At 42.5% G+C, this 21,460-nt stretch overlaps 7 protein-coding genes and 1 non-coding gene across 8 annotated transcripts; 6 read left to right on the top strand and 2 right to left on the bottom strand.

Annotated features, from left to right (window-relative positions):
• Window positions 1–231: 231 nt before the first annotated feature.
• On the bottom strand, window positions 232–2,992 carry setd6 (SET domain containing 6, protein lysine methyltransferase). Its single transcript, XM_068603240.1, has 9 exons — window positions 2,890–2,992; window positions 2,432–2,512; window positions 2,174–2,318; window positions 1,943–2,084; window positions 1,629–1,823; window positions 1,395–1,545; window positions 1,058–1,238; window positions 788–924; window positions 232–641 (listed from the first exon to the last, which is right to left on the bottom strand). The coding sequence occupies exons 1-9, from the start codon at window positions 2,914–2,916 to the stop codon at window positions 312–314; spliced, it is 1,389 nt and encodes a 462-aa protein (XP_068459341.1). The 5' UTR covers window positions 2,917–2,992; the 3' UTR covers window positions 232–311.
• A 3,887-nt stretch (window positions 2,993–6,879) lies between these two features.
• Window positions 6,880–6,951, top strand: trnap-agg (transfer RNA proline (anticodon AGG)). Its single transcript has one exon. It is a non-coding gene; the product is annotated as a tRNA-Pro (tRNA).
• A 1,493-nt stretch (window positions 6,952–8,444) lies between these two features.
• On the top strand, window positions 8,445–8,841 carry LOC137804438 (histone H4). Its single transcript, XM_068603663.1, has one exon. It carries the CDS (start codon window positions 8,455–8,457, stop codon window positions 8,764–8,766), a length of 312 nt encoding a protein of 103 aa, XP_068459764.1. The 5' UTR covers window positions 8,445–8,454; the 3' UTR covers window positions 8,767–8,841.
• Window positions 8,842–11,805: 2,964 nt separating this feature from the next.
• Window positions 11,806–12,650, top strand: LOC137803935 (histone H1-like). Its single transcript, XM_068602799.1, has one exon. It carries the CDS (start codon window positions 11,841–11,843, stop codon window positions 12,459–12,461), a length of 621 nt encoding a protein of 206 aa, XP_068458900.1. The 5' UTR covers window positions 11,806–11,840; the 3' UTR covers window positions 12,462–12,650.
• Window positions 12,651–12,991: 341 nt separating this feature from the next.
• On the bottom strand, window positions 12,992–13,450 carry LOC137804004 (histone H2B-like). Its single transcript, XM_068602924.1, has one exon. The coding sequence runs from the start codon at window positions 13,448–13,450 to the stop codon at window positions 13,076–13,078; it is 375 nt and encodes a 124-aa protein (XP_068459025.1). The 3' UTR covers window positions 12,992–13,075.
• Window positions 13,451–14,634: 1,184 nt separating this feature from the next.
• On the top strand, window positions 14,635–15,342 carry LOC137804194 (histone H3). Its single transcript, XM_068603279.1, has one exon. It carries the CDS (start codon window positions 14,642–14,644, stop codon window positions 15,050–15,052), a length of 411 nt encoding a protein of 136 aa, XP_068459380.1. The 5' UTR covers window positions 14,635–14,641; the 3' UTR covers window positions 15,053–15,342.
• A 1,673-nt stretch (window positions 15,343–17,015) lies between these two features.
• On the top strand, window positions 17,016–17,573 carry LOC137804086 (histone H2B-like). The gene has a single exon (XM_068603059.1). The coding sequence runs from the start codon at window positions 17,027–17,029 to the stop codon at window positions 17,399–17,401; it is 375 nt and encodes a 124-aa protein (XP_068459160.1). The 5' UTR covers window positions 17,016–17,026; the 3' UTR covers window positions 17,402–17,573.
• Window positions 17,574–18,799: 1,226 nt separating this feature from the next.
• LOC137804413 (histone H4) lies at window positions 18,800–19,583 on the top strand. Its single transcript, XM_068603621.1, has one exon. It carries the CDS (start codon window positions 18,809–18,811, stop codon window positions 19,118–19,120), a length of 312 nt encoding a protein of 103 aa, XP_068459722.1. The 5' UTR covers window positions 18,800–18,808; the 3' UTR covers window positions 19,121–19,583.
• Window positions 19,584–21,460: the final 1,877 nt, after the last annotated feature.

The raw sequence follows: 21,460 nt of genomic DNA, 5'->3' as shown, positions 1-21,460 counted from the left end.
TCTAAGTATTGTTTTATATCACCTTTATGAATTTGTATACCTACTTGTGAAACACTTTGTTCGTTTAATGTTTTAATTAGAAAACAAAAAGAAATTCTCTGTTCTGTCCATCCATATTTGAAAAGTATACTTTGTGTGTTTCTTTTGCAAATGACAACATCTTGCTTATGAACCTTGCTAGTGTATGTTAACAGGAGAGCAAATCAAGGACTGCTGAAATCTGTCTCCGGGAAAAACATTTATTGACAGACATTTTAGATCTTGTTTCACCATTGAGATAAAAAAAAAAAAAATCCTCCTGTAGTCCGCAGTCATGACTCGGTGAGCTCCATCAGTCTGTGCAGGATGCTCTTCTGTCCGCAGCGCACCTGCAGGGCATTCTGCTTCCTGCTGCCCAGTCCTTCAAACGCCATCTTGTCCTCCATCAGCGCCTCGTCGCTCTTCACGCCTCGTCCCTCCTCCACGTCGCCATAGGACTTCACAGTCAGACGGGCTGCTTCGTGAATGAGCCGCTTCCACGAAGCCTTCAATCCGGGCAGGCCCTCATTGGAGAAAGCGAGGGAAATCTCGTCGTCCTCGTCTTCCTCCCGCCCTTCGTTATCCTTGAACTCTGAGAACTCTTCCTTTGACATGCACAGCACCTAAAAATACATAAAGCAAAAGTGTTATTTTCCCCAACAACAGCCGCTTCTCAAATTCTTGTTTGGTTTTCCAGGTTTTGTATGGTGTGCAAGCAAACTAATGCTGTTCTTCCCCCCTCCCGCACGTTCGAGGGGTCCCCCCTCACCTTGAGTGCAGTATGTAGTTCTGTGTCCGTGAGGCAGCCATGTTTGCCAAAGACGAAGGATCCTTTCTCTTGCATCATCCGACATAGCATCTCCCACTGCTCCTCCACCAGCTGCCGGTCCGGATCAGACTGAACACCTGCAAAGAGGGGAAAGAGGATGACGAGGGTTCACATCAAGAATGTTTATCACCTCGTTTCTTTAACACTTCTCTCTTTCTTGTGGTACTGCAATTTATCAACTCTTGGAACAAAACCTGTCCATCTCGTCACCTTGCATGGCGACCTTGTAGAGATTGGCGACGGGGATGTCGGCGGTGTCGTTGGCGTTGCTCCGGTGAGGCTCTGTGAAACCGTACATGTGCAGCAGCTGCCAGTTGGCCATCTGCCCATAGGTGTTAAACACCTCCTCGCCTTTGCGGATGGGGCGCACGCAAACCATCTTCAAACTGTCCTGAGGAAATTCAGCATGTGGAGACAGGGAGAGAGACACACGAGAAGTGTGGGTCTTAATTCACACTGCGAGTAAACCCACCGACAAACTGCCACATCCAGACGCTTGAAACAAGAAAAAGGTCCATTGTCCACAGGAGTGGATGTGCCCTCTCACCGTTGTGAACTCCAGATTTGCATTGTGATTGGACACGTGGTTCAGCATGTCGGCCATGGGGACCATCATCGGTGGGTTTGGGGCCTTCTCTTCCTCGTCTTCCTCGTCCTCGTCCTCTTCGCTATCCTCCTCTACCTGTGGCTCTTGGAAACTACAGAGAGGAGAATAGGGATGAATGTTTAGAGGGACAATGAGGCAAAGAGGTGTCTATGTGTGTGTGTCCTGCTCACTAACCTGTACGCCATGACGAAGGCCACTAGCTTCGTATACAGCTCGAGTGTGTGCGTGTAGGGGTTCCACAGGTCTGGGTGCTTGGCGATGAAGGGAAGGACCACGTCTGTGTATTCCCTCTGGATGTTAGCCAGGTCTGTGTCCACGGCGTCTGGAATTCCTGTTCCCCTCAACAGTCCGTCTCTCTCTGCTTTCGACCTGAACGAATGAACTGCAAATTACTGCAAGGACAAGCTAGAAATTCCCACTTCATCCACTGAAAAGCTTTTCCTGGAGTCGGCAACGTGACAGTTATAGGGATTAAATTGTGTTCTTACCAGAACATGGGGTGGTCTAGTGTCTTGAAGTCGGTCCACAGAGAGAGGTAGGGTTTCCAATGGGACTGTGAAGATGTATACTCATACAGCAGAGCCAGCAGCAGGGGGACCCAACCAGACGAGCTCTCCAGAGATGACCTCTCTGTGACAGGTAAAAAAGGGAACTGGGTTTACAGACAGAGGGGAGAGGAAGGGGGGCAGCAGCTTCAATCTTGCTCAAGTGTGTCGTACCTTTCTCCAGCACGGCAGAGGCCTTGGTTGTTTTCTGGTGGAGAAGAGCTGATCTGGGGATGGTGAATACAACCTCACCCTCTTCTATGTCGTCTAGAGCCAGCATCCCGTACTCGGCCACTGTTCCCTCTTTACTGACACACACCTACAGAGAGACACAATGTGGTTCTTCAAAAGCTTTTGACAAATTCTAACCATTGGCAGGAACAACAAAAGAGAACGGATCATAGAGACTGGTTCACGTTGAGGCCAACACACCTTACTGCTGAGCACCAAGCCGACTCTGTTGCACCACTGGATAAAGTCCTGCAGCGGATTGATCTCTGAACCGTCATCGACCTGTCGGCGAATTGATAAAATAATAACATGTAAACATCCGGAGCATGAAAATGCCGTGTGATTTCATGCACTTCGTTTCCCCGTGAAACCACGTGTTCACACCGACAGACATCGCTGCACGTTGGCTTCGCTGCGAGTGAACGAGAGCTCGTTTGGATACGAGCTAACTGCTGGAACACATTGATAACAACTGCGTTAGGGACTTTGGCTCGTGACCCAACAAGTAACGCGAGAATGTCCCCACGTAAACACAGGAGGCACCAGGTGCAACTACGCACACATGAAGCTAAATGTGACGCGGGCCGGATTTAGTGCATAACGTTACACAAGATACGCTGTACAAACAGTTTTTGTTCCTAGGAGTTTGAAATTGTAACCTTTGCTCGTTTCGCTCTGGTTGCCATCTTGTCGGTGTGCTTCCTTAAGGCTCGCGAGGGCCGGGGAATCACATGCACGAGCGGAGCCTGCGAGTAATGCTGGTTTATTTTGACCCGAGCGTCGACTCGCAGGAAAGTAATGGATGTACACATGAGCTAGCATTTTGACTTTTAAGGGCCCGACTCAAAACATCCACACTCGGTGACATTCAGACACGTTCCCGCAGTGTCCGGAAGGACTTTAGTGATGTAACATTGGCTCTAATGCTTTAACTCGGGCAAGTTATCGAGCCCTCGATGGGCGCCCTGGCAGACATTTTGAGCCCTCCTAAATCTCCCCTTTGGCTCGAGCGATTACCCACCATTCATAGCGACGTGACGTTTAACATGTGGTAAAAAATGCAAACAAATAGAAAAAGAAAAGAAAGAGAAAACAATCGATCGTGTTATTCTACACTGACAGAAATATGAGCATAAAAGAAGACGGACATTTAGAAGCCTCTGCGAGGACAAAAAATACAGTTTTTTAAATAGGTATTCTGCAAATGAACTCAAGTAAATGCTATCAAGTACTATTACAGTATCTTAGAATAACACATATTATTGAGAAAACATGAGACCTGGGTTTATATATATATATATATATATATATATATATATATATGTATATATATATATATATATATATATATATATATGTATATATATATATATATATATATATATATATATATATATATATATATATATATATATACACACATACATATAGGTATATATATATATATATATATATATATATATATATATATATATATATATATATATATATATATATATATATATATAGGTATTTAGCTTGGCATATTGCATTTAACTTGAACTGTAAATTGAAGAGGAGGGCTTCTCGGTAACCTGGCAGAGGTCAATGCAATGATATGTCATTTTATCAACCACATTTCAAAAAGACTTTGTTACTTTTTATTTCACTACATTAATTTGGCTTGGTTAAATGTTACTACAGATTCTGATTTCTGAATTGGGAATATTTTTTGGCTAGCTCTGTGTCACATTTCAGTAGTAGTTAGCAGTTTCACCAAAGAGACGTGTTCCTAGTAAAGAGGGATCTCCACCGTCCGCTAGCTGCCAGTTCTACAGTAGATGTTTCAGAAAATTTGCCAAACATAGTGTTAAAGCATGGAAGTAAACTTGACTTATTTACTCCGTCTCTCTACGATTTGTAACATTATTTGTCCACAGCTCCTTTTAGTCGTTACTGCAAAACCTCACTTATTCTGTGACTTGTTATTTCTGAGATTTACACCTAGATTTACACCTTCCATGTCCTCCAACAGGATTTCTTTACAATGTGTCACCTGACAGAGCACACGGAAACCAGCTCATATGTGTTGGAGGCCTATGGGCTGATGGTTGTCTTCCCACCATGTGATTCCAATGAAGATCATGATGCTCTAAGGGATTTACTGATTGACCTGCAATCCACTACACACTACTCCAGAGGACACAGAGCCCAGAGGGTACTTCAGCATTTGCTCCTCCAACATCACACAAACCTTTTGTGTCAAAAAGAAAGGGTTAGGTGCAGAGAGGTTAACACCTTGGCGAGCCCCCCAACATCATTTTGTGACGTTCCACCCGATAGACCACATGGACTTCAGCTATCATGGGCAAGCTGCCGATAAGGTGAAGGCTGTCTCCCCCTCGGAGAATTTAGATGATCCTTTTTCTCTGGGTTGTCCAGGTTATAAATAAACTTATCAAATAGTATGTCAATGAAAGAGTAAGTGATTTACTGTTTCAGTTTTCAGACTAATTAAAAAAAAACTTTTTTTATGTATGAACAGTACTTAGAGATTTTTTTTTCACGCTCATCAGCGCAATAGAATAGTTTACTCAAACAATAGTGCATCTCTTGTTGAGTTCAAATCCAACAACAAAAAACCTCCAACTTGACACCCAGCATCTGCCTCGCTGTTTCCACAGCATGAAGGCCCTCACATGAATGATGATGAAAAAATATTTTATTCACTATTCAGAGAGGATTAATGTGCGCTTGATATTTTAGTTCTTTTTTTTAGGTAGAAATAAAAAAAAAAAGATATTTTCTACCTAAACAGTCTCATGCTCGCCTTGTACTAAATTGTTTTTAAATAGGATGATTTTACCAAAGATGCATGCGTTTGTGAAATAGTGAGCATACGACTCGATAAATAAGACTTTGATTATACTTCACAAAAGCGACAGATTGTAAGCAGATATTGTTAATTCATCAATAATTTTCTCTGTTTTTGATTTTTTTGTTCACTGTGATATAAAACACTGTTTATGGGTAAAATATTACTTTAAGCATCACTTCAATTTAAAGGGAGACAGTATCAATATGAATGTGTTTCACACCTGGGCGTGGTTACTAAATGGTTAATAGTCCCATTTTCTCTCCTGATGTAAATGTCATCTTCTTTGGGGTTAGTATGGAGGTGATTTTAAAAATCTACTTTGAAAGACAGACTTTTGGTCTTTTGCTCTAAAGTCACAATTTCCGTGTTGACTTCTGACCAGATATTTTAGAGACATGATAGGACACTCTTCTCTGCTGCGGTTTCACTCTGTGATTAGTTTAATAAACGGGGTGATTTTTTTAAATTTTTTACATAGAAATAGCTTTCTGCTGCAGTTGAACAAAATAAATATATAAAAGAAACACATCTGTTTCCCTGTACACAGATACATTTGACATGAAGGGTTTGTGATGGTACATGAAATAGAAATAAATCAGACGAATGCGAGCTCAACTATGACATCAGGATTGGACTGACAAGTTGTTGTTGCTGATTTTAGATAAGAGAATCGATATAATGTGACTATTGATGAGTGGCTGAAGCTCAGAGGGATGCGTGGTCGTCCACGCAACTGCAAGGTAGCCGGTTCGATCCCCAGTGCCCCCATAGTTAACATGTCAAAGTGTCCCACCTAACCCCTGGTTGCTCCCCGAGAGCCTCACAGGGCAATCCACTGCTCTTTAAACCAAGGATGAGTTGAATGCAGAGAAGAATTTCCCCAAGGGGATTATAAAGTGCTTGTTTATTTTGTTTCTTTTCTCATCTTAATTATTCTAATAACTTGACACAGCTTTCTGGCATATGTGTCCAAAAACGTTTTTTTCAGATTTTTTATGGTTAGATTTGTCTTTGAAATGTTTGCTTTAACAGGTCTGTGTTAACACTGACGGCCAGTCTGTATTGGACAGTCAGATGCATCTGGTCTCCAGCACACCAAATACGCACATCAGACTACAGTATCTGCTTTTAACCAGGAGTCAAAGGATGTACATTCCAGTCTGTGCACACAAAACACAACATGCTGAAAGCTTGGAGTTCACAGTTGTTAATCAAAGTCACAAGATAGTAAATACAGTAAGTTTGCACATGACTCACACTGACAACTAACACGATTTGTAACATCCTCTTTCATACTTAATTCCGCAAACACCAAACTAAAGCCACTCGGTTTCTCCCTCATTCCAACATTATATAAAACAATACCGGAGCTCTTACACAATATAGAAATGGAAGGCATTCTATTTGACTGTAAAAAAAAAGGCTGTAATTTATGTGCAAAGTACACAGCATGTTTAGAGTTATCTTCTGCTCGAATGAAAATAAGGGGCAAATCAAAATTAACTAAGCAAATGCATTCTGACTGATAAATTAAAAATAAAAAATAAAAAGTAAAACCTCATATCACACTCCCAAATGGGTTAGTTTTCAACTTGAGGCCACAATGAGACACAGTTCTATTGGAAAATGCTGTAAAGAGCTCAGAGTATATGACATGTTGAGCAGCAGAGGGTGCTCTTTGACCAGATAAGATGTGAGTCTTCAAGATGCCACATCACCAGAGCTGATTTTAAATACAGGTCTGGAAAAAATAGAGACGAGAGTTGTATCCCCTGTTTTGTACATAAAATCAGGCTCGTTGGTCTAGGGGTATGATTCTCGCTTAGGGTGCGAGAGGTCCCGGGTTCAAATCCCGGACGAGCCCTTGTTTTAATGATTAAGGTAGAAAACACATGAAACAATAGTAAGATAAAGCATACAGCTCAAACAAGTCACAAACAAAACATTTTCTTTCAGTTACGGCATTCATTAGAACTCACCGCCGACCTGTGCAAATTCAGTTTGTTTTTGTGTTTCCAAACACCCTTTGCTCAAGATAGTACCAAAGTTTTCTTTATGTCAATGTTGATCAACTTTGATTGAAAATTGTAGCCTCTGCATTTAACGCATAATAGTATTAGGATCATTGAGCAGTTAGAGATTGTGGTGCCTTGCTCAAGGAATGCAATTCGTACGAAGATAAGAAAAATATATAATATAAAATATAACATGAAATAATGTGCAGAAAAAATATGAAACATCGTGCAAAAAATGCATGCAGGGGAATAGAGGAGGTAATTGTCAGATATTCCAGAGGTGTAGTCAAAAGCCCTGGAAGTGTCCAAATAGCAAGCAGATGATACTTGTCCTGTTCACTTGAAGAACTTGAAGAACAGACATGCACTTTTATGCAACACCATGCACTCTCTCTCTCTCTCTCTCTCTCTCTCTCTCTCTCTCTCTCTCTCTCTCTCTCTCTCTCTCTCTCTCTCTCTCTCTATATATATATATATATATATATATATATATATATATATATATATATATATATATATATATATATGACAATAATCTGAGTTAAAGTCACTTTTTTTGTCTTTTGAAAACACTTGAAAATGCGACCCATGAACCAACTGATCGAAACAGGTGCCATGGTCAAACACTTGAATGATGACTGGTTGCAAGCGCTAAAAAAAAAGCCCACAGGTGAGTGTTTGTTTGCAAAAACATGCATAGGCAATACAAATAAATGTTTGTCTCCACAAATAAATTAGCTGTGTCTATTAAAACGCATTACATAGCATTAGACTCCGATCATGTGAACCTGTGTGAACAATACAGTGAGGACATTATTATTATTTTAATTATAAATGATTGTATAGTTTTGAGTGATTCATTCTGAATAAATCTGAGGTGCCCTGCTACTGTGTGTGAATGTGTAGATTGTGTGTAGTGTAATGAAAGACATATGCCCTGTTTTCAAAACAAACCTTAAAATCAACTTGATATGTCCCTTCTAATAATAATAAAAGACATACGATTATACACAAATATAAATCTTTAGTCGTTAGCAAGGGAATTAATATATGTATATTTTAGTTTTAAAAAGGGTCAAGGACATAGGATGTGTTGAAATTCTGAAAATTACAGTCACGTGATGATTGTTATGTATAATGTGCCTTATTAAGTTGGCTACTTCTCTTCCTGAAGCAAAACCCCTGATTCATGCTGTTGTTCAACAGGTGGCAGCGAACGCAACAAAATCATCAACCTTCATGAGACAAAGAAGAACAGCCCCTCATGTCTTCTATCACGTCCTCAGACATCATTTAAATATGCGCGAACTCCTCCTCACTCCCACTCTGTTGAATCATTTTGACTAGTGAACATGAGCGGAAGAGGCAAAGGAGGAAAAGGACTCGGTAAAGGAGGCGCTAAGCGTCACCGTAAAGTCCTCCGTGACAACATCCAGGGAATCACCAAGCCCGCTATCCGCCGTCTGGCTCGCCGCGGTGGCGTGAAGCGTATCTCTGGTCTGATCTACGAGGAGACCCGCGGAGTGCTGAAGGTCTTCCTGGAGAACGTGATCCGTGACGCCGTCACCTACACCGAGCACGCCAAGAGGAAGACGGTGACCGCCATGGATGTGGTGTATGCTCTGAAGAGACAGGGACGCACTCTCTACGGATTCGGGGGTTAAACTCTGACTGACGTCATCAAACAACCAAAGGTCCTTTTAAGGGCCACTCATTTACTCAATACAAAGAGGCGATTTCTCGATCACAACATGGCTCAGCTTTGAATATATAATTATGATCAAAAAAGAAACATGGGCCACAAATGAGATGTGTGCTTGTGCAACAACTTTCTTGAGTTGGCTAACCTAAAGCCCTCCTTGTTGACACTTCAGTCATCTGCTGAGAATCATCTCACCTTTGGTCAGGTCACACCCCTCTCCTCCAGTCACGAATCAAGGTGGTAGGTTTGACCCTTAATGACCATATAGATCACCTGTTAAAAAAACCTCCATCTCAAAAACATCTTCACACTCCCGACTTGTCCAATCTAGTCTGGACTACTGTAATTCACTCTGCACTGGCAAAAATATCCAGAATTTGCAATACATCCAAAAAAATGCAGCCAGGATGCTGATGAGTTTGGAAATGTGAGCACAGAACTCTCATTCTACACTCACAATAGCTCCCTGTGTAATTCCAGCTTGACGACAAAGTCCTACTACTCACCTATGAATCGACATGCACTTCCCTACCTACAAAAACTCATTGCTCCCAAAACCTCCACCCGCACCCTCAGATCTACAGGCCGCACGCAATCACCAAGCTCCACACCATGGGCGACCGGGGGTTTTGCTCTGCAGCGCTGTGTGGGCCCAAGGAACGGTCTCCCTGACCACCTAAGGGAAACTCAGCCACTGAACTATTTTAAGAATGGCCTAAAATTATTAAGGAAGGCATTTTTATTTTGTTTTAAATCATTGTCAGCTATTCATTTTTCATTATGGTTTGCTTTAGATAGATAGATAATTACTTTATTGATCCCCGAAGGGAAACTCAGGGCCCAAATAGCTCATGACATCACACAACATAATATATACATACACACAGTATTAAAAAGGATTGTCCAAAAAAAATTAAAAACAAGTTGAGTGAGAAGAAGTCCAGGCTAGAGTGGAGGGAGGGAGACGTGTTGTGCCGAGGGCTAACATAGCCAGTAGCCCGTAGGGGCTTTGTGCAGAGGGCTAACATAGCCAGTAGCCCGTAGGGGCTTTGTGCAGAGGGCTAACATAGCCAGTAGCCCGTAGGGGCTTTGTGCAGAGGGCTAACATAGCCAGTAGATAGTGAAGATTGTGTAAACAAAACAATGACTGAGTTGGGGGCTGTGCATATTTGAGGGGGTGGAGACTTTAACTAAGTTTTATTTGTTTCACTATATATTGGCGCAGATTCCTTGTTTAGTGTGTTAAAAATGCAATGCATTATTATTATTACTTAACATGAGTTATGCTGCATGTATACAACACCAGTTAGATGTATATGTCTGAGCTTAAAGTGTATTCATTTATTCTACTTTGTTAACCTGGTCAATGTAGTGATTGGGCAGCCAGGGTGGGACTTTGTAGCGGTTGCAGTGCATTCTGCTGTTTTTAGTCAGTTTCCTTTTCTGAAAAATTATGTCATCAATGGCAGATGGACCAGATGTGTTTATAAAGCATGTAATGCACTAGAATGATCCTGTAGCATTTAAAGTCTGGCTTGTTTAAATCAGAAGCTGTTATGTTGGAGTAATCTGTATTTACCTTTGATTTCACTTGTATCAACTGGCATAACACTGTCCCATAACATTGATTTAATAAATACAGCCACATCGAAAATCTCATTTCATAGTTGCTAGTTGCAGAGTAAGACTTGCTCTTTTCCTCCCACTGATATAAAACATAAGAACCAAGGTAGAAGTATTGATGCAACGGGTACAAAGCTCCAAAGTGAATCATTGTGGTTTGTATTATAATCAAGATAATAATGGTGTTAGTTATTTTGGATCAAATCTGATGAAATGTATCTTTGCTCTGTAGAATCCAAACAAGTGTTTTAGTTCTTAAAATGAAAATTCCATTTAAATAACATGACTTTATAGATGTTACATCCTGTATATTCAACCAGTTACATTACAAAATATACATCATTTCATTTTAATTGTACTTGTTTGTCAGTCTTTTGATGCTCCACTCCCTCATATCTTCACCCTGCTCTTCAGTCTGTTTCTTCATTGGGTATGAAGTGCCATTGAGTCCTGTATGTCCGTAATTTAAAATGATTTTTTTCGCACAATATTTTAACATTTTTTCCCCCTTGAAAATATTTTAACTAATTTCCCTTGATTCCAACATGCATTGGTACCAAACATAAATACACAACTTTTCCTAATCCCTGTACATTCAATCATCACAATAATGACATTTATGACATACACCTGAGTAATAAGATCTAAATATATTGCTACTTTAACCTCCTTTACCCACTGATGAATATTGCAGTCAGTCCTACTGTGTGCTCATTACCTGTTCGCAATTATTTTCTTTTGTCAAAAACTGCTGTTTGTAACTTCTAATATTCACCACTGGCATATGTATAAATGAAATAATAACTTTTCATATAAAAAAGTAGTCATCAGCTGAGGACATGTTCACATCAAACAGCTGTGATAGAACGTTTGCACCGTAAGCCTCGGCCATCATCAGTGTGTTTGCTGCTCCCAGTATAACTTCAGTTTATTATGAACTGATCAACATCAGACGATTGTTTTTACACCGAGACCCTGAACAAACATGTGGACCAGTTGGAAAACGGGCTTTGATGGCGATCAGATATATTTAAAATCATTTAAAGAGAGAAATGAGTCGGAAAACCCGCTGATCAGCGCTCTCCACGACGGTGAGTTGGTGAGGTTTGGAGGCTCCTGAAACTAAATACAGAGCTCATTGGAGCTCTGCATGACTTTATGATGAAGAGAAACGTTTCCTCTATCAGCTCCCTTCACCGCCAGCCTTCAGTACTTGTTACACGTGTAGTTTTTAGTCTTTTATTAGTGAAGAGAAAACACAAGTGAGTCGACTTTCAGACTGCTGAGAGGCGTCCCGGGCTGGATTGAGTCTCCACGGTTCTCATGTAGTGTTCAAGTACCGCCTCCTGCTCGGAGCTCTCCACCAGTCTGTCAAACTCGTGTTTTTGAGCATCAGAAGATCAACGGAATATAATGGCAGAAGTAGCTCCAGCTCCAGCGGCCGTGCCGGCTAAAGCAGCCAAGAAAAAGGTGTCTAAGCCGAAGAAGGCTGGTCCCAGCCTGGCCGAGCTCGTCGTGAAATCTGTGGCCGCGTCCAACGAGCGCAGCGGCGTGTCCGCTACCGCCGTCAAGAAGGCTCTGGCCGCCGCAGGATACGATGTGGAAAAGAACAATTGCCGCGTCAAGACCGCCATCAAGAACCTGGTGAAAAGGGGCACTCTGGTCCAGACCAAAGGGATCGGAGCATCCGGCTCCTTTAAGATGTGCAAACAGACGGCCGACAAGCCGGTAAAGAAAGCCGCTCCCAAAGCCAAGAAGCCCGCAGCGAAGAAACCCGCAGCGGCCAAGAAGCCCAAAGCGGCGGCTGCAAAGAAACCCGCGGCCTCAAAGAAGTCACCGAAGAAGGCCAAGAAACCCGCAGCAGCGGCCAAGAAACCCGCAGCGGCCAAGAGCCCCAAGAAGGCAGCCAAGAGCCCCAAGAAGCCCACCAAGAGCCCCAAGAAGGTAGTGAGGAAGGCCCCCGCAGCCAAGAAGAGCCCCGCCAAGAAGGTCGCTAAGCCCAAAGCCAAGAAAGCAGCACCCAAGAAGAAGTGAGCTGAACAACCAACGCTTCTATAAAAGGCTCTTTTAAGAGCCACCCACACAATCTTTAAGAGCTTTTTCTTCCTTGAATGTTGGCATTAACAGCAGACACAAATTTATATTAACTTTTTACTAACTGTATATATTTATGAACACATGTATATAATGCTGAAGCAAATGTAGAGGTATTTCACATGGTAATCACTGAAGCAAGAACTCAAGTAAGAAAGAACGCAAACACGTCTGATTAAGGGTAATCTTGACTTTGGCTCAACAGACGTTACTATTTTTAGAGTCAACTCAAAAGTCTGGAGTGAAAAAAAGCCAATCACCAAATTTCATTGAGACAATTCTGTCTGACCACAAATTAATAAATACAGACCAGGTTGTGCACAGATTATTTCCGTGTTTTAGGGAAGATTTATTTTATTTAACAGTGGTTCTCATCCTTCATACATGTAAAACTAGAATTAATAATTTAATATAAAATACATGTAGTCATTTATATTTGAATTTCCTTAACTATTTTTTAAAGCAGTTTTAAATGATACTGGATATTGGAATTGGTCTTTAGAAAGAAATGTGTGGCTCTTAAAAGAGCCTTTGAGGTGTCGTCTCCAGCAGGTCTACTTGGAGCTGGTGTACTTGGTCACGGCCTTGGTTCCCTCAGACACGGCGTGCTTCGCCAGCTCCCCGGGCAGCAGCAGGCGGACAGCGGTCTGGATCTCCCGGGAAGTGATGGTGGAGCGCTTGTTGTAGTGAGCCAGGCGAGAGGCCTCGCCGGCGATGCGCTCAAAGATGTCGCTCACGAAGCAGTTCATGATGCCCATGGCCTTGGAGGAGATGCCGGTATCGGGGTGGACCTGCTTCATCACCTTGTACACGTAGATGGCGTAGCTCTCCTTCCTGGACTTACGCCTCTTCTTGCCGCCCTTGCTGGCGGTCTTAGAGACGGCTTTCTTGGAGCCCTTCTTGGGCGCTTTCACGGTAGCGTCAGGCATGATTCGTTAACTGAGTTCACGATTTGCCGATATGGCTCGAGCCCACAAAATTATCCGTTTGTATGCACTTGATGCAAATGACTCTGTGCTGTTGCTCGCACAGGATTGGTTTTCTTCCTGGCGGGACAGCGCATGTGTTGCACAGACCACTCCTCTAAGCCTAAATAGCTACTTTTTTCTGACTGCAGGTGCAAGATTTAATCAATGAAATATACTTAACAATTTTGCGACTGAATCATTTGGGTATTTTGGTAGCATTAATGTGGGTGCTAGCACATAGAGGGGTGAATGGAAATTAATGTGCAATGTATATCGGTTAGATTTGTGTCTGACTTGCTCCAGGCTTGCTCTTGTGGAGTGCCTGAGTGCTCTGTGGCAGATATTTTGAGCCCTTTATGAATGTAAGTCAACATTAGATGCTGACTTTGCCTATGGGAATTACCCACAATGCATTGCAACATGAGGTTTACCACACAGTCCCCAATGGAAGAACGGAGACGTAAACAAAGAGGCACGTGAGCATTTAGCCCGATAACATTTTGACAAAAACGAGTGAATAAATAATATGAAATGACTTCTCATCTCATGAAGAAGTTTGAACCAGTGAATAAAAATAATAAAATTAATACATAATTGTACACAATATTTTTAATGTAGTCACGTGATGTTGCAGTAAAGCGCTGTGCCATTAATATTCACGCCAGCTCAAGCCCTCACAGACTCTCACACTCAACCATTTAGCAGCTGACGTCAGTGAGTCCCTGGGGGTTTAGGGTTTGAGGGTTTAGGGTGGAGATTGGGATTGGGGCCCTGGCTCTGAAATCGACGGCCGCCTTGCTCTCGTGACAGTATCGTTGACCACGTGTGCATGACGTCAGAGCAAGGCAGGAGCAAGTCGGACACAAATCTAACCGACATACATTGCGCGTCGATCGTCGGCGATCAATTCTGCGCAGACCTGGCTCATCTCGAACGAGCCTTTTTTGGCGGCCATTTGGAAATGATTTTCCTCCAATGAGCAGCGAGACTCGGGCGGTGGGTCGCTGTTCGAGGCGGAGCTGAGCTCCAGGAGGAGCCGCTCACCAATCAGGAGCCGGAGGTCTGAAGCTACGTCACCGTTTCACAGTTTAAGAGCAGCGCGACTCCCCTCCGGCTGCACGTTCCTCCTGATCAGAGAGAGAAGAAGAAGTCATGGCAAGAACCAAGCAGACCGCTCGTAAGTCCACTGGAGGCAAAGCCCCCAGGAAGCAGCTGGCCACCAAGGCCGCCCGTAAGAGCGCCCCGGCCACCGGCGGCGTGAAGAAGCCTCACCGTTACAGGCCCGGTACCGTGGCCCTGAGGGAGATCCGTCGCTACCAGAAGTCCACGGAGCTGCTGATCCGCAAGCTGCCCTTCCAGCGTCTCGTGAGAGAAATCGCTCAGGACTTCAAGACCGACCTGCGCTTCCAGAGCTCCGCTGTTATGGCTCTGCAGGAGTCCAGCGAGGCTTACCTGGTCGGTCTGTTCGAGGACACCAACCTGTGCGCCATTCACGCCAAGAGGGTCACCATCATGCCCAAAGACATCCAGCTGGCCCGCCGCATACGTGGAGAACGAGCTTAAACCGCTGGTTCACTCGCGACCCACAACGGCTCTTTTAAGAGCCACCTCACTCTCTGGAGAGCTCCTTCCTCCTGCAAACGCAGGTTCTCCTTCCAAAGACGACTGGTGTTTTCTATCCAGTCTAAATAACACAGGACACATTTTGAACCGCTTTAATATTTCACAATTGCTACTCAATATCTTATCTCTATATAATAATAAACTAATCTTTGAAAAGGGCCACTAACATTTGAATGCTCCAAACCCGTAATATATTCTGTTATAGGACAAGGAAAAGCATCCAATCTTTGAAAAAGTCAGCACCATTATTATTAATTTAAACATTTTTGATAAATCAAATAAGTGAATATCAAAGAAGGTTGCTAATTAATGTTATGTTCAGGATCAAGATTTGATTAGAACGTTTAATAGAGCCTAAACAAGAAAATGTACCGAAAATAAGTCCTGAAACTAAAAACACATGTGTTGTCATACAATCATACAAAACACACCTACACACGTAATATAAGGGAACAATATCTCTCTCTCTCTCTCTCTCTCTCTCTCTCTCTCTCTCTCTCTCTCTCTCTCTCTCTCTCTCTCTCTCTCTCTCTCTCTCTCTCTCTCTCTCTCTCTCTCTCTCTCTCTCTCTCTCTCTCTCTCTCTCTCTCTCTCTCTCTCTCTCTCTCTCTCTCTCTTTATTTATTGTTTTTCTCCTCAAAATACCAAAAGCTGAAGAAAAATAGAACAGAAATAATTGGGCTTGATCTCATCTCCTTTGTGTGTCGGGTCATAAGAAAGAGTCTCTCAATATAAGAACTTTCAACTGGTTTATGTGTCTATTAATAGGTTGAGGAGCTGGTAATCATGGATTGTAATATGTTTGAATTAAATATTTGAATGTTTTGTATGTTGTAAGTTGTTACAATGTACATTTAATCATGCAACCATGTCTTGTAAAATAACAAACAAAATAATCTTGAACATTTTAATAACCCTTAAAACTCTTAATTCCATTGAAGGAGTTGTTGGTATTTAATATATATTGTTCTGGGCTACCTTCATCCATGCTTATTCATAAAGGCAGGTTAATACAGGACAACACCTTTCATCTCTCACAATTACACTATTTGATAAGGCAGACTAGTTTGTGAGAATGGGCCGTGTGCTGTCTGAAACGGTTGTCAGTGATGTTGGAGCCCCACAGGGAACTGTTCTGTCTCCCTTCCTGTTCACCCTGAACACCACAGGCTTCCAGGACAACACAGGGTCATGCTATCTGCAGGATTACTCTGATGACTCTGCAGTGGTCGGGTGTATTAGGGATGGACGGGAGGAGGAGTACAGGTCAGTGGTGAGTGACTTTGAGGAGTGGGCTCGTGAGAATCACCTGCTTCTGAAGTTAACTAAGACCAGAGAGATGGTGGTCGACTTCAGGAGGAAGACAACAGCTCCTCGACCGCTGAGGGTCCTGGGAATGGACGTAGACGTGGACAGGGTGGAGGAGTACAAGTACCTGGGTGTCTCCATCGACAGCCACCTGAACTGGAAGGCCAACATTAACGCTGTCTACAAGAAGGGGATGAGTCGACTCTTTTTCTGAGGGAGCTTCGAAAATAAAATATCTATCTATCTATCTATCTATCTATCTATCTATCTATCTATCTATCTATCTATCTATTTAGAATATGTTGCAACTTTCTGAGTTAATGTTTTTGTCAGCTAATAAACCATCTCTTCCCTCTAGATTGATACAAAGTTATAAAACATACAGGTTGACAACTTCGTATCACTTACAGTAGTAACAAGTCAGTCAAACACATAATACTTCTGCTCACAGAAACGTTACGTCTGCGCGCATGTTCAGGCTCGCTCAGCAGACAGCCAATCCTGTGCAAGCAGCAGCACAGTGACATTTGCATCATTTTTTATATATATACTCACAGTCCTGAGCTGTTGGAGATCTCTTCCGACTGACTGAAGAATCAAACGATCATGCCTGACGCTACCGTGAAAGCGCCCAAGAAGGGCTCCAAGAAAGCCGTCTCTAAGACCGCCAGCAAGGGCGGCAAGAAGAGGCGTAAGTCCAGGAAGGAGAGCTACGCCATCTACGTGTACAAGGTGATGAAGCAGGTCCACCCCGATACCGGCATCTCCTCCAAGGCCATGGGCATCATGAACTGCTTCGTGAGCGACATCTTTGAGCGCATCGCCGGCGAGGCCTCTCGCCTGGCTCACTACAACAAGCGCTCCACCATCACTTCCCGGGAGATCCAGACAGCTGTCCGTCTGCTGCTGCCCGGGGAGCTGGCGAAGCACGCCGTGTCTGAGGGAACCAAGGCCGTGACCAAGTACACCAGCTCCAAGTAGACCTGCTGGAGACGACACCTCAAAGGCTCTTTTAAGAGCCACACATTTCTTTCTAAAGATCAATTCCTGATGCCCGTAAACAGTCTATAAACACTTAATAGTGACCAGTGTAAATCTGGTTTCTTGAAAGTCCATAATTATTCAATTAATTTCAATACGCCTTGCAGTAAATCTGGCTTTTTTTTTTTTTTTTTTGCGCAATAAATTGTGAAATTATGATCCTAAATAATAACCACCTGCAACAGTCTAAAAAGACGAGAGGCTGAAGCGTCTGTGTCTACGTGAACAGGTGGTGCTCGGACTTACAGGTGGTTGAAAGACACGACACGGCTGGTGTTGAACTGTCGGTTGTGAAATGTAGATCTGCATTGCGCCTGCTGCATGACGTCATCACTAAACAAGAGACTGGACACCGGACGCTGTGTTTTCTGTAGCCGGCGATTTCAAAACCAGATTTCAACCATCGCAAAGAGTGCCCTACCGAAATACCATCACTTTCCGACAAATTGAAATGATGTAGCAATGCATAGTGTATACAGATATCGTTATCATATTTCATCATACTTATCATAGCAATGCTATTAAAATATCATATATTTATTATAGCAAAACTATTGTATTTTATCATATTAGAGCAATACCATTATATTGCATCATTTATCATAGCAATACTATTATCACATTTGGGTGCAATACTGTTATATAATTTATATTTAGTTCCTTATTTTTAAAACATTTTTAAAATCTTTTTAAGTTCATTGTTATTCTGTGTTAGGAGGACCGAGCAAAAAAAAAGTCTGTTATCTGTGCATAAGACAATAAAAACATCTTGAATCTTAACTAACATCTGAACTTAGACTGGTTCTGCCACGTAGGAGTTTACAAAAACGTATATGAAAATGTAAATGGAGCCCTGGTGGAATATACACGTGTTTCTGGGGCCTTCATTAAAACCCTTGATACAGTTCGGTCTGTACAGGCTGATTTCTGTCACAATTTCCTGTCAAAGCATCAGTTCAGTGAAGCAGCTTTGTCCTGACGGAAACATGGAAACACATTTCAGCATCTGCTGCTACAGAATTACAGAGATAACAAAGGAAATGGCTTTTAAGTTTTAACATCCAAGCTAACTTAAAATAATGGATTGACTTTTTAAAAAAGACAACGATACTGTACTTTGGTTACATTTTGAGCACAATATTGATTAACAAACGTTTTACTCTCGCTTGTTCATAAGCAAAAAGTCTTAGACATATTGCTGATTAATGTTGTTGTTCAGCAGGTGGCGCTAAAGCAACAAAGAGTTTAATCGTCAACCTTCATGAGACAAAGAAGAACAGCCCTTCATGTCTTCTATCACGTCCTCAGACATCATCCCACTCTGTTGAATCGTTTTGACTAGTGAACATGAGCGGAAGAGGCAAAGGAGGAAAAGGACTCGGTAAAGGAGGCGCTAAGCGTCACCGTAAAGTCCTCCGTGACAACATCCAGGGAATCACCAAGCCCGCTATCCGCCGTCTGGCTCGCCGCGGTGGCGTGAAGCGTATCTCTGGTCTGATCTACGAGGAGACCCGCGGAGTGCTGAAGGTCTTCCTGGAGAACGTGATCCGTGACGCCGTCACCTACACCGAGCACGCCAAGAGGAAGACGGTGACCGCCATGGATGTGGTGTATGCTCTGAAGAGACAGGGACGCACTCTCTACGGATTCGGGGGTTAAACTCTGACTGACGTCATCAAACAACTAAAGGTCCTTTTAAGGGCCACTCATTTACTCGATACAAAGAGCTGACTTCCTGATCACAACAGTCAATTCTGCGCTTGAAAATATAATTACGGCCATTAAAGCAACTCTAATTAATAAAGTATTATGCACATTTAGAACAGTAAGATTAGTCTATCCTGGTCTACATGTTTCAGATTTAGTTTGAGTTATAAGTTTGTACCGGAGGTGAATTTACATGAGTCCAGATGACTTGCACAAAGACCGTGTGCCATTTTGCATTTATGCATGAGACATATTTTCCCACTCGGCCTGTGATGAACCACAATGAGTAGATGCTTTTCTTCATTGCCATAAATGTGCTTTTAGCTGTACATGTTGAGTAGGGATGGGCGGATGAAGCCTTGTGCAGCATTGAGGCTTTCTTCCTATTTGTAACAAATGATTCGAAGCGTTGAGGCTTCACTTTGAAGAACAGTGACATCTTGTTGCAGACTGGAATTGAAGCAGCCATTTAACAATGTGACCGAAGCAGCCATTTAACAATGTGACCGAAGCACCAGAACAACATCTCAACGTTTCATGCTCACAATTCTGCTGTAAACGTCAATTAAAACTGCATGTTCATTCATGTATTTGATGTTATATACAACAATTAACAATGTTGTTTCTGTCGTTCTTTAGATTGCTATACAACAACATGCTGGTCAATAAATATGAAACGACATGTTCATGATGGGATTGGATCTTCTCCCCACGGAATGGAAAAGGTTATTTAGCGTGTGTAACCCACTAGACTACAGATGCATTTACAATGAAATACATTTTGTGTTTTATTACATCTCTAAATTTCTACGCCAACAGATTTATCAATAGTATTTGTCCTTTAAAGCTTATGTTAGTAAGGTAAGATGTAATAGAAGTGGCAGTGGAATGTGCTTATGAACATGGGATGGGAAAAGTGGCAGTGTTTTGTGCAACATTGTTGATTGACACTGTGGCATCGTATGCAGCAGAGTTAGGCGCCAACACATTCAAGCTGTCCAACGCATCAAACCAATGAAACGCTTTGTAAAGCAGGCCTCTTGTGTCATAGCTAACATGTACATATGCATCAATATGTGTGTGCGTGTATGTGTGTGTCTGTGTGTTAGGATTGTACAGAAAGAGTGGTTGAGACCAATGAAGTATCGCATTGCCCTTTAAGTCCCTGACACTTTGGTGTGATCGGGGGAGGCTGAGGTCAGTTACCTCGTTTTCCCGAAACATGACCATCCATGCCTGCCACAGCTAAACTCTCCGGAAGGCAGATGTTTACTCAACAAAACGTTTGCAACTCCGCTTAGTGTAACGGTGTGATCTGTCTTGGTTGGATACATCAAGTGTTTCTTCTGGCATTTAAAGAACAAATACTTGAAGAACTGGTGGCAAATACTGAAAGAAACAAGGGACCAGAGTGTACCAGTTGTGTAATGTTGGCTGTCAAAATGTTTCAAGTAACTTCAGGCATTTTAGGATGGGTTTGTAGAATCCAAGTATAAGGTCGTTTACAACATGAATGCTAGGAGTTGCTTTATGGGAAGTGGAGCATCTTGCAATTTTGTAGGCTGATACACCATAATGAGGTCATGTTGACCTGTGTCTCGAGCTGAGTCAGTCACTAACAAGGGGTACGTTCCTTTTTCCAGTGAAAGCCTTGTAGTGTGTGTCAGTGAACGTCACCGTTATAGCACGATAGTGACAATCCTCACTGTCAATGTCTGCAAATGTGTGAACTGGGTGGTTGTGTTTGTCAACTATGCTTTTTAGGTTAACACACCTTTGAGACACAAGGAGTGTAACCATTCTTCTGGTCCTAAACTGAGTCAGTGGCCTAATCGCCACACTCACAGACTTGAGTGGGGCGCGTTACCGTGAAGTCCATGTAGGTTTATGGCTGTCCCACTGTCAAATGGTAAACGTTAAAACTTTTCCGAAGAGAAAAAAAACAACTTTCATCTCGTGACGAAAGCCGAGAAGACGCTCAAATCATGGAGTAAAAATGAATAAATAATTACCCACAATCATACAAGTTATAACATTGTCATGGTAAGATGATATGTCGCAGCAGAGTGCTGTCCCATTCATATTGACACCATTTCCAGTCCTACAGCCTCTTACACTCAACTATTTAATAGGTAACATCTGTTCCAAAAGTCCCTGAGGCTTTATGGTTTAAGGCTTTGGGAGGGAAATTGTTATTGGGCCACTGACTCAAAGATCACCTTCCCACCTTAATCATAGGTCAACTCCCAAAAAAATGTGGGTGTGACATCTGCCTCTCTTCTCTATCTTTAT

Source organism: Clinocottus analis, unplaced genomic scaffold (genome assembly GCF_023055335.1).
Source record: "Clinocottus analis isolate CAN_PGR_092001 unplaced genomic scaffold, fCliAna1.0.p SCAF_6, whole genome shotgun sequence".
In the NCBI taxonomy this organism is placed as follows: domain Eukaryota; kingdom Metazoa; phylum Chordata; class Actinopteri; order Perciformes; family Cottidae; genus Clinocottus; species Clinocottus analis.
This window is presented reverse-complemented; position numbering and strand designations above follow the sequence as displayed.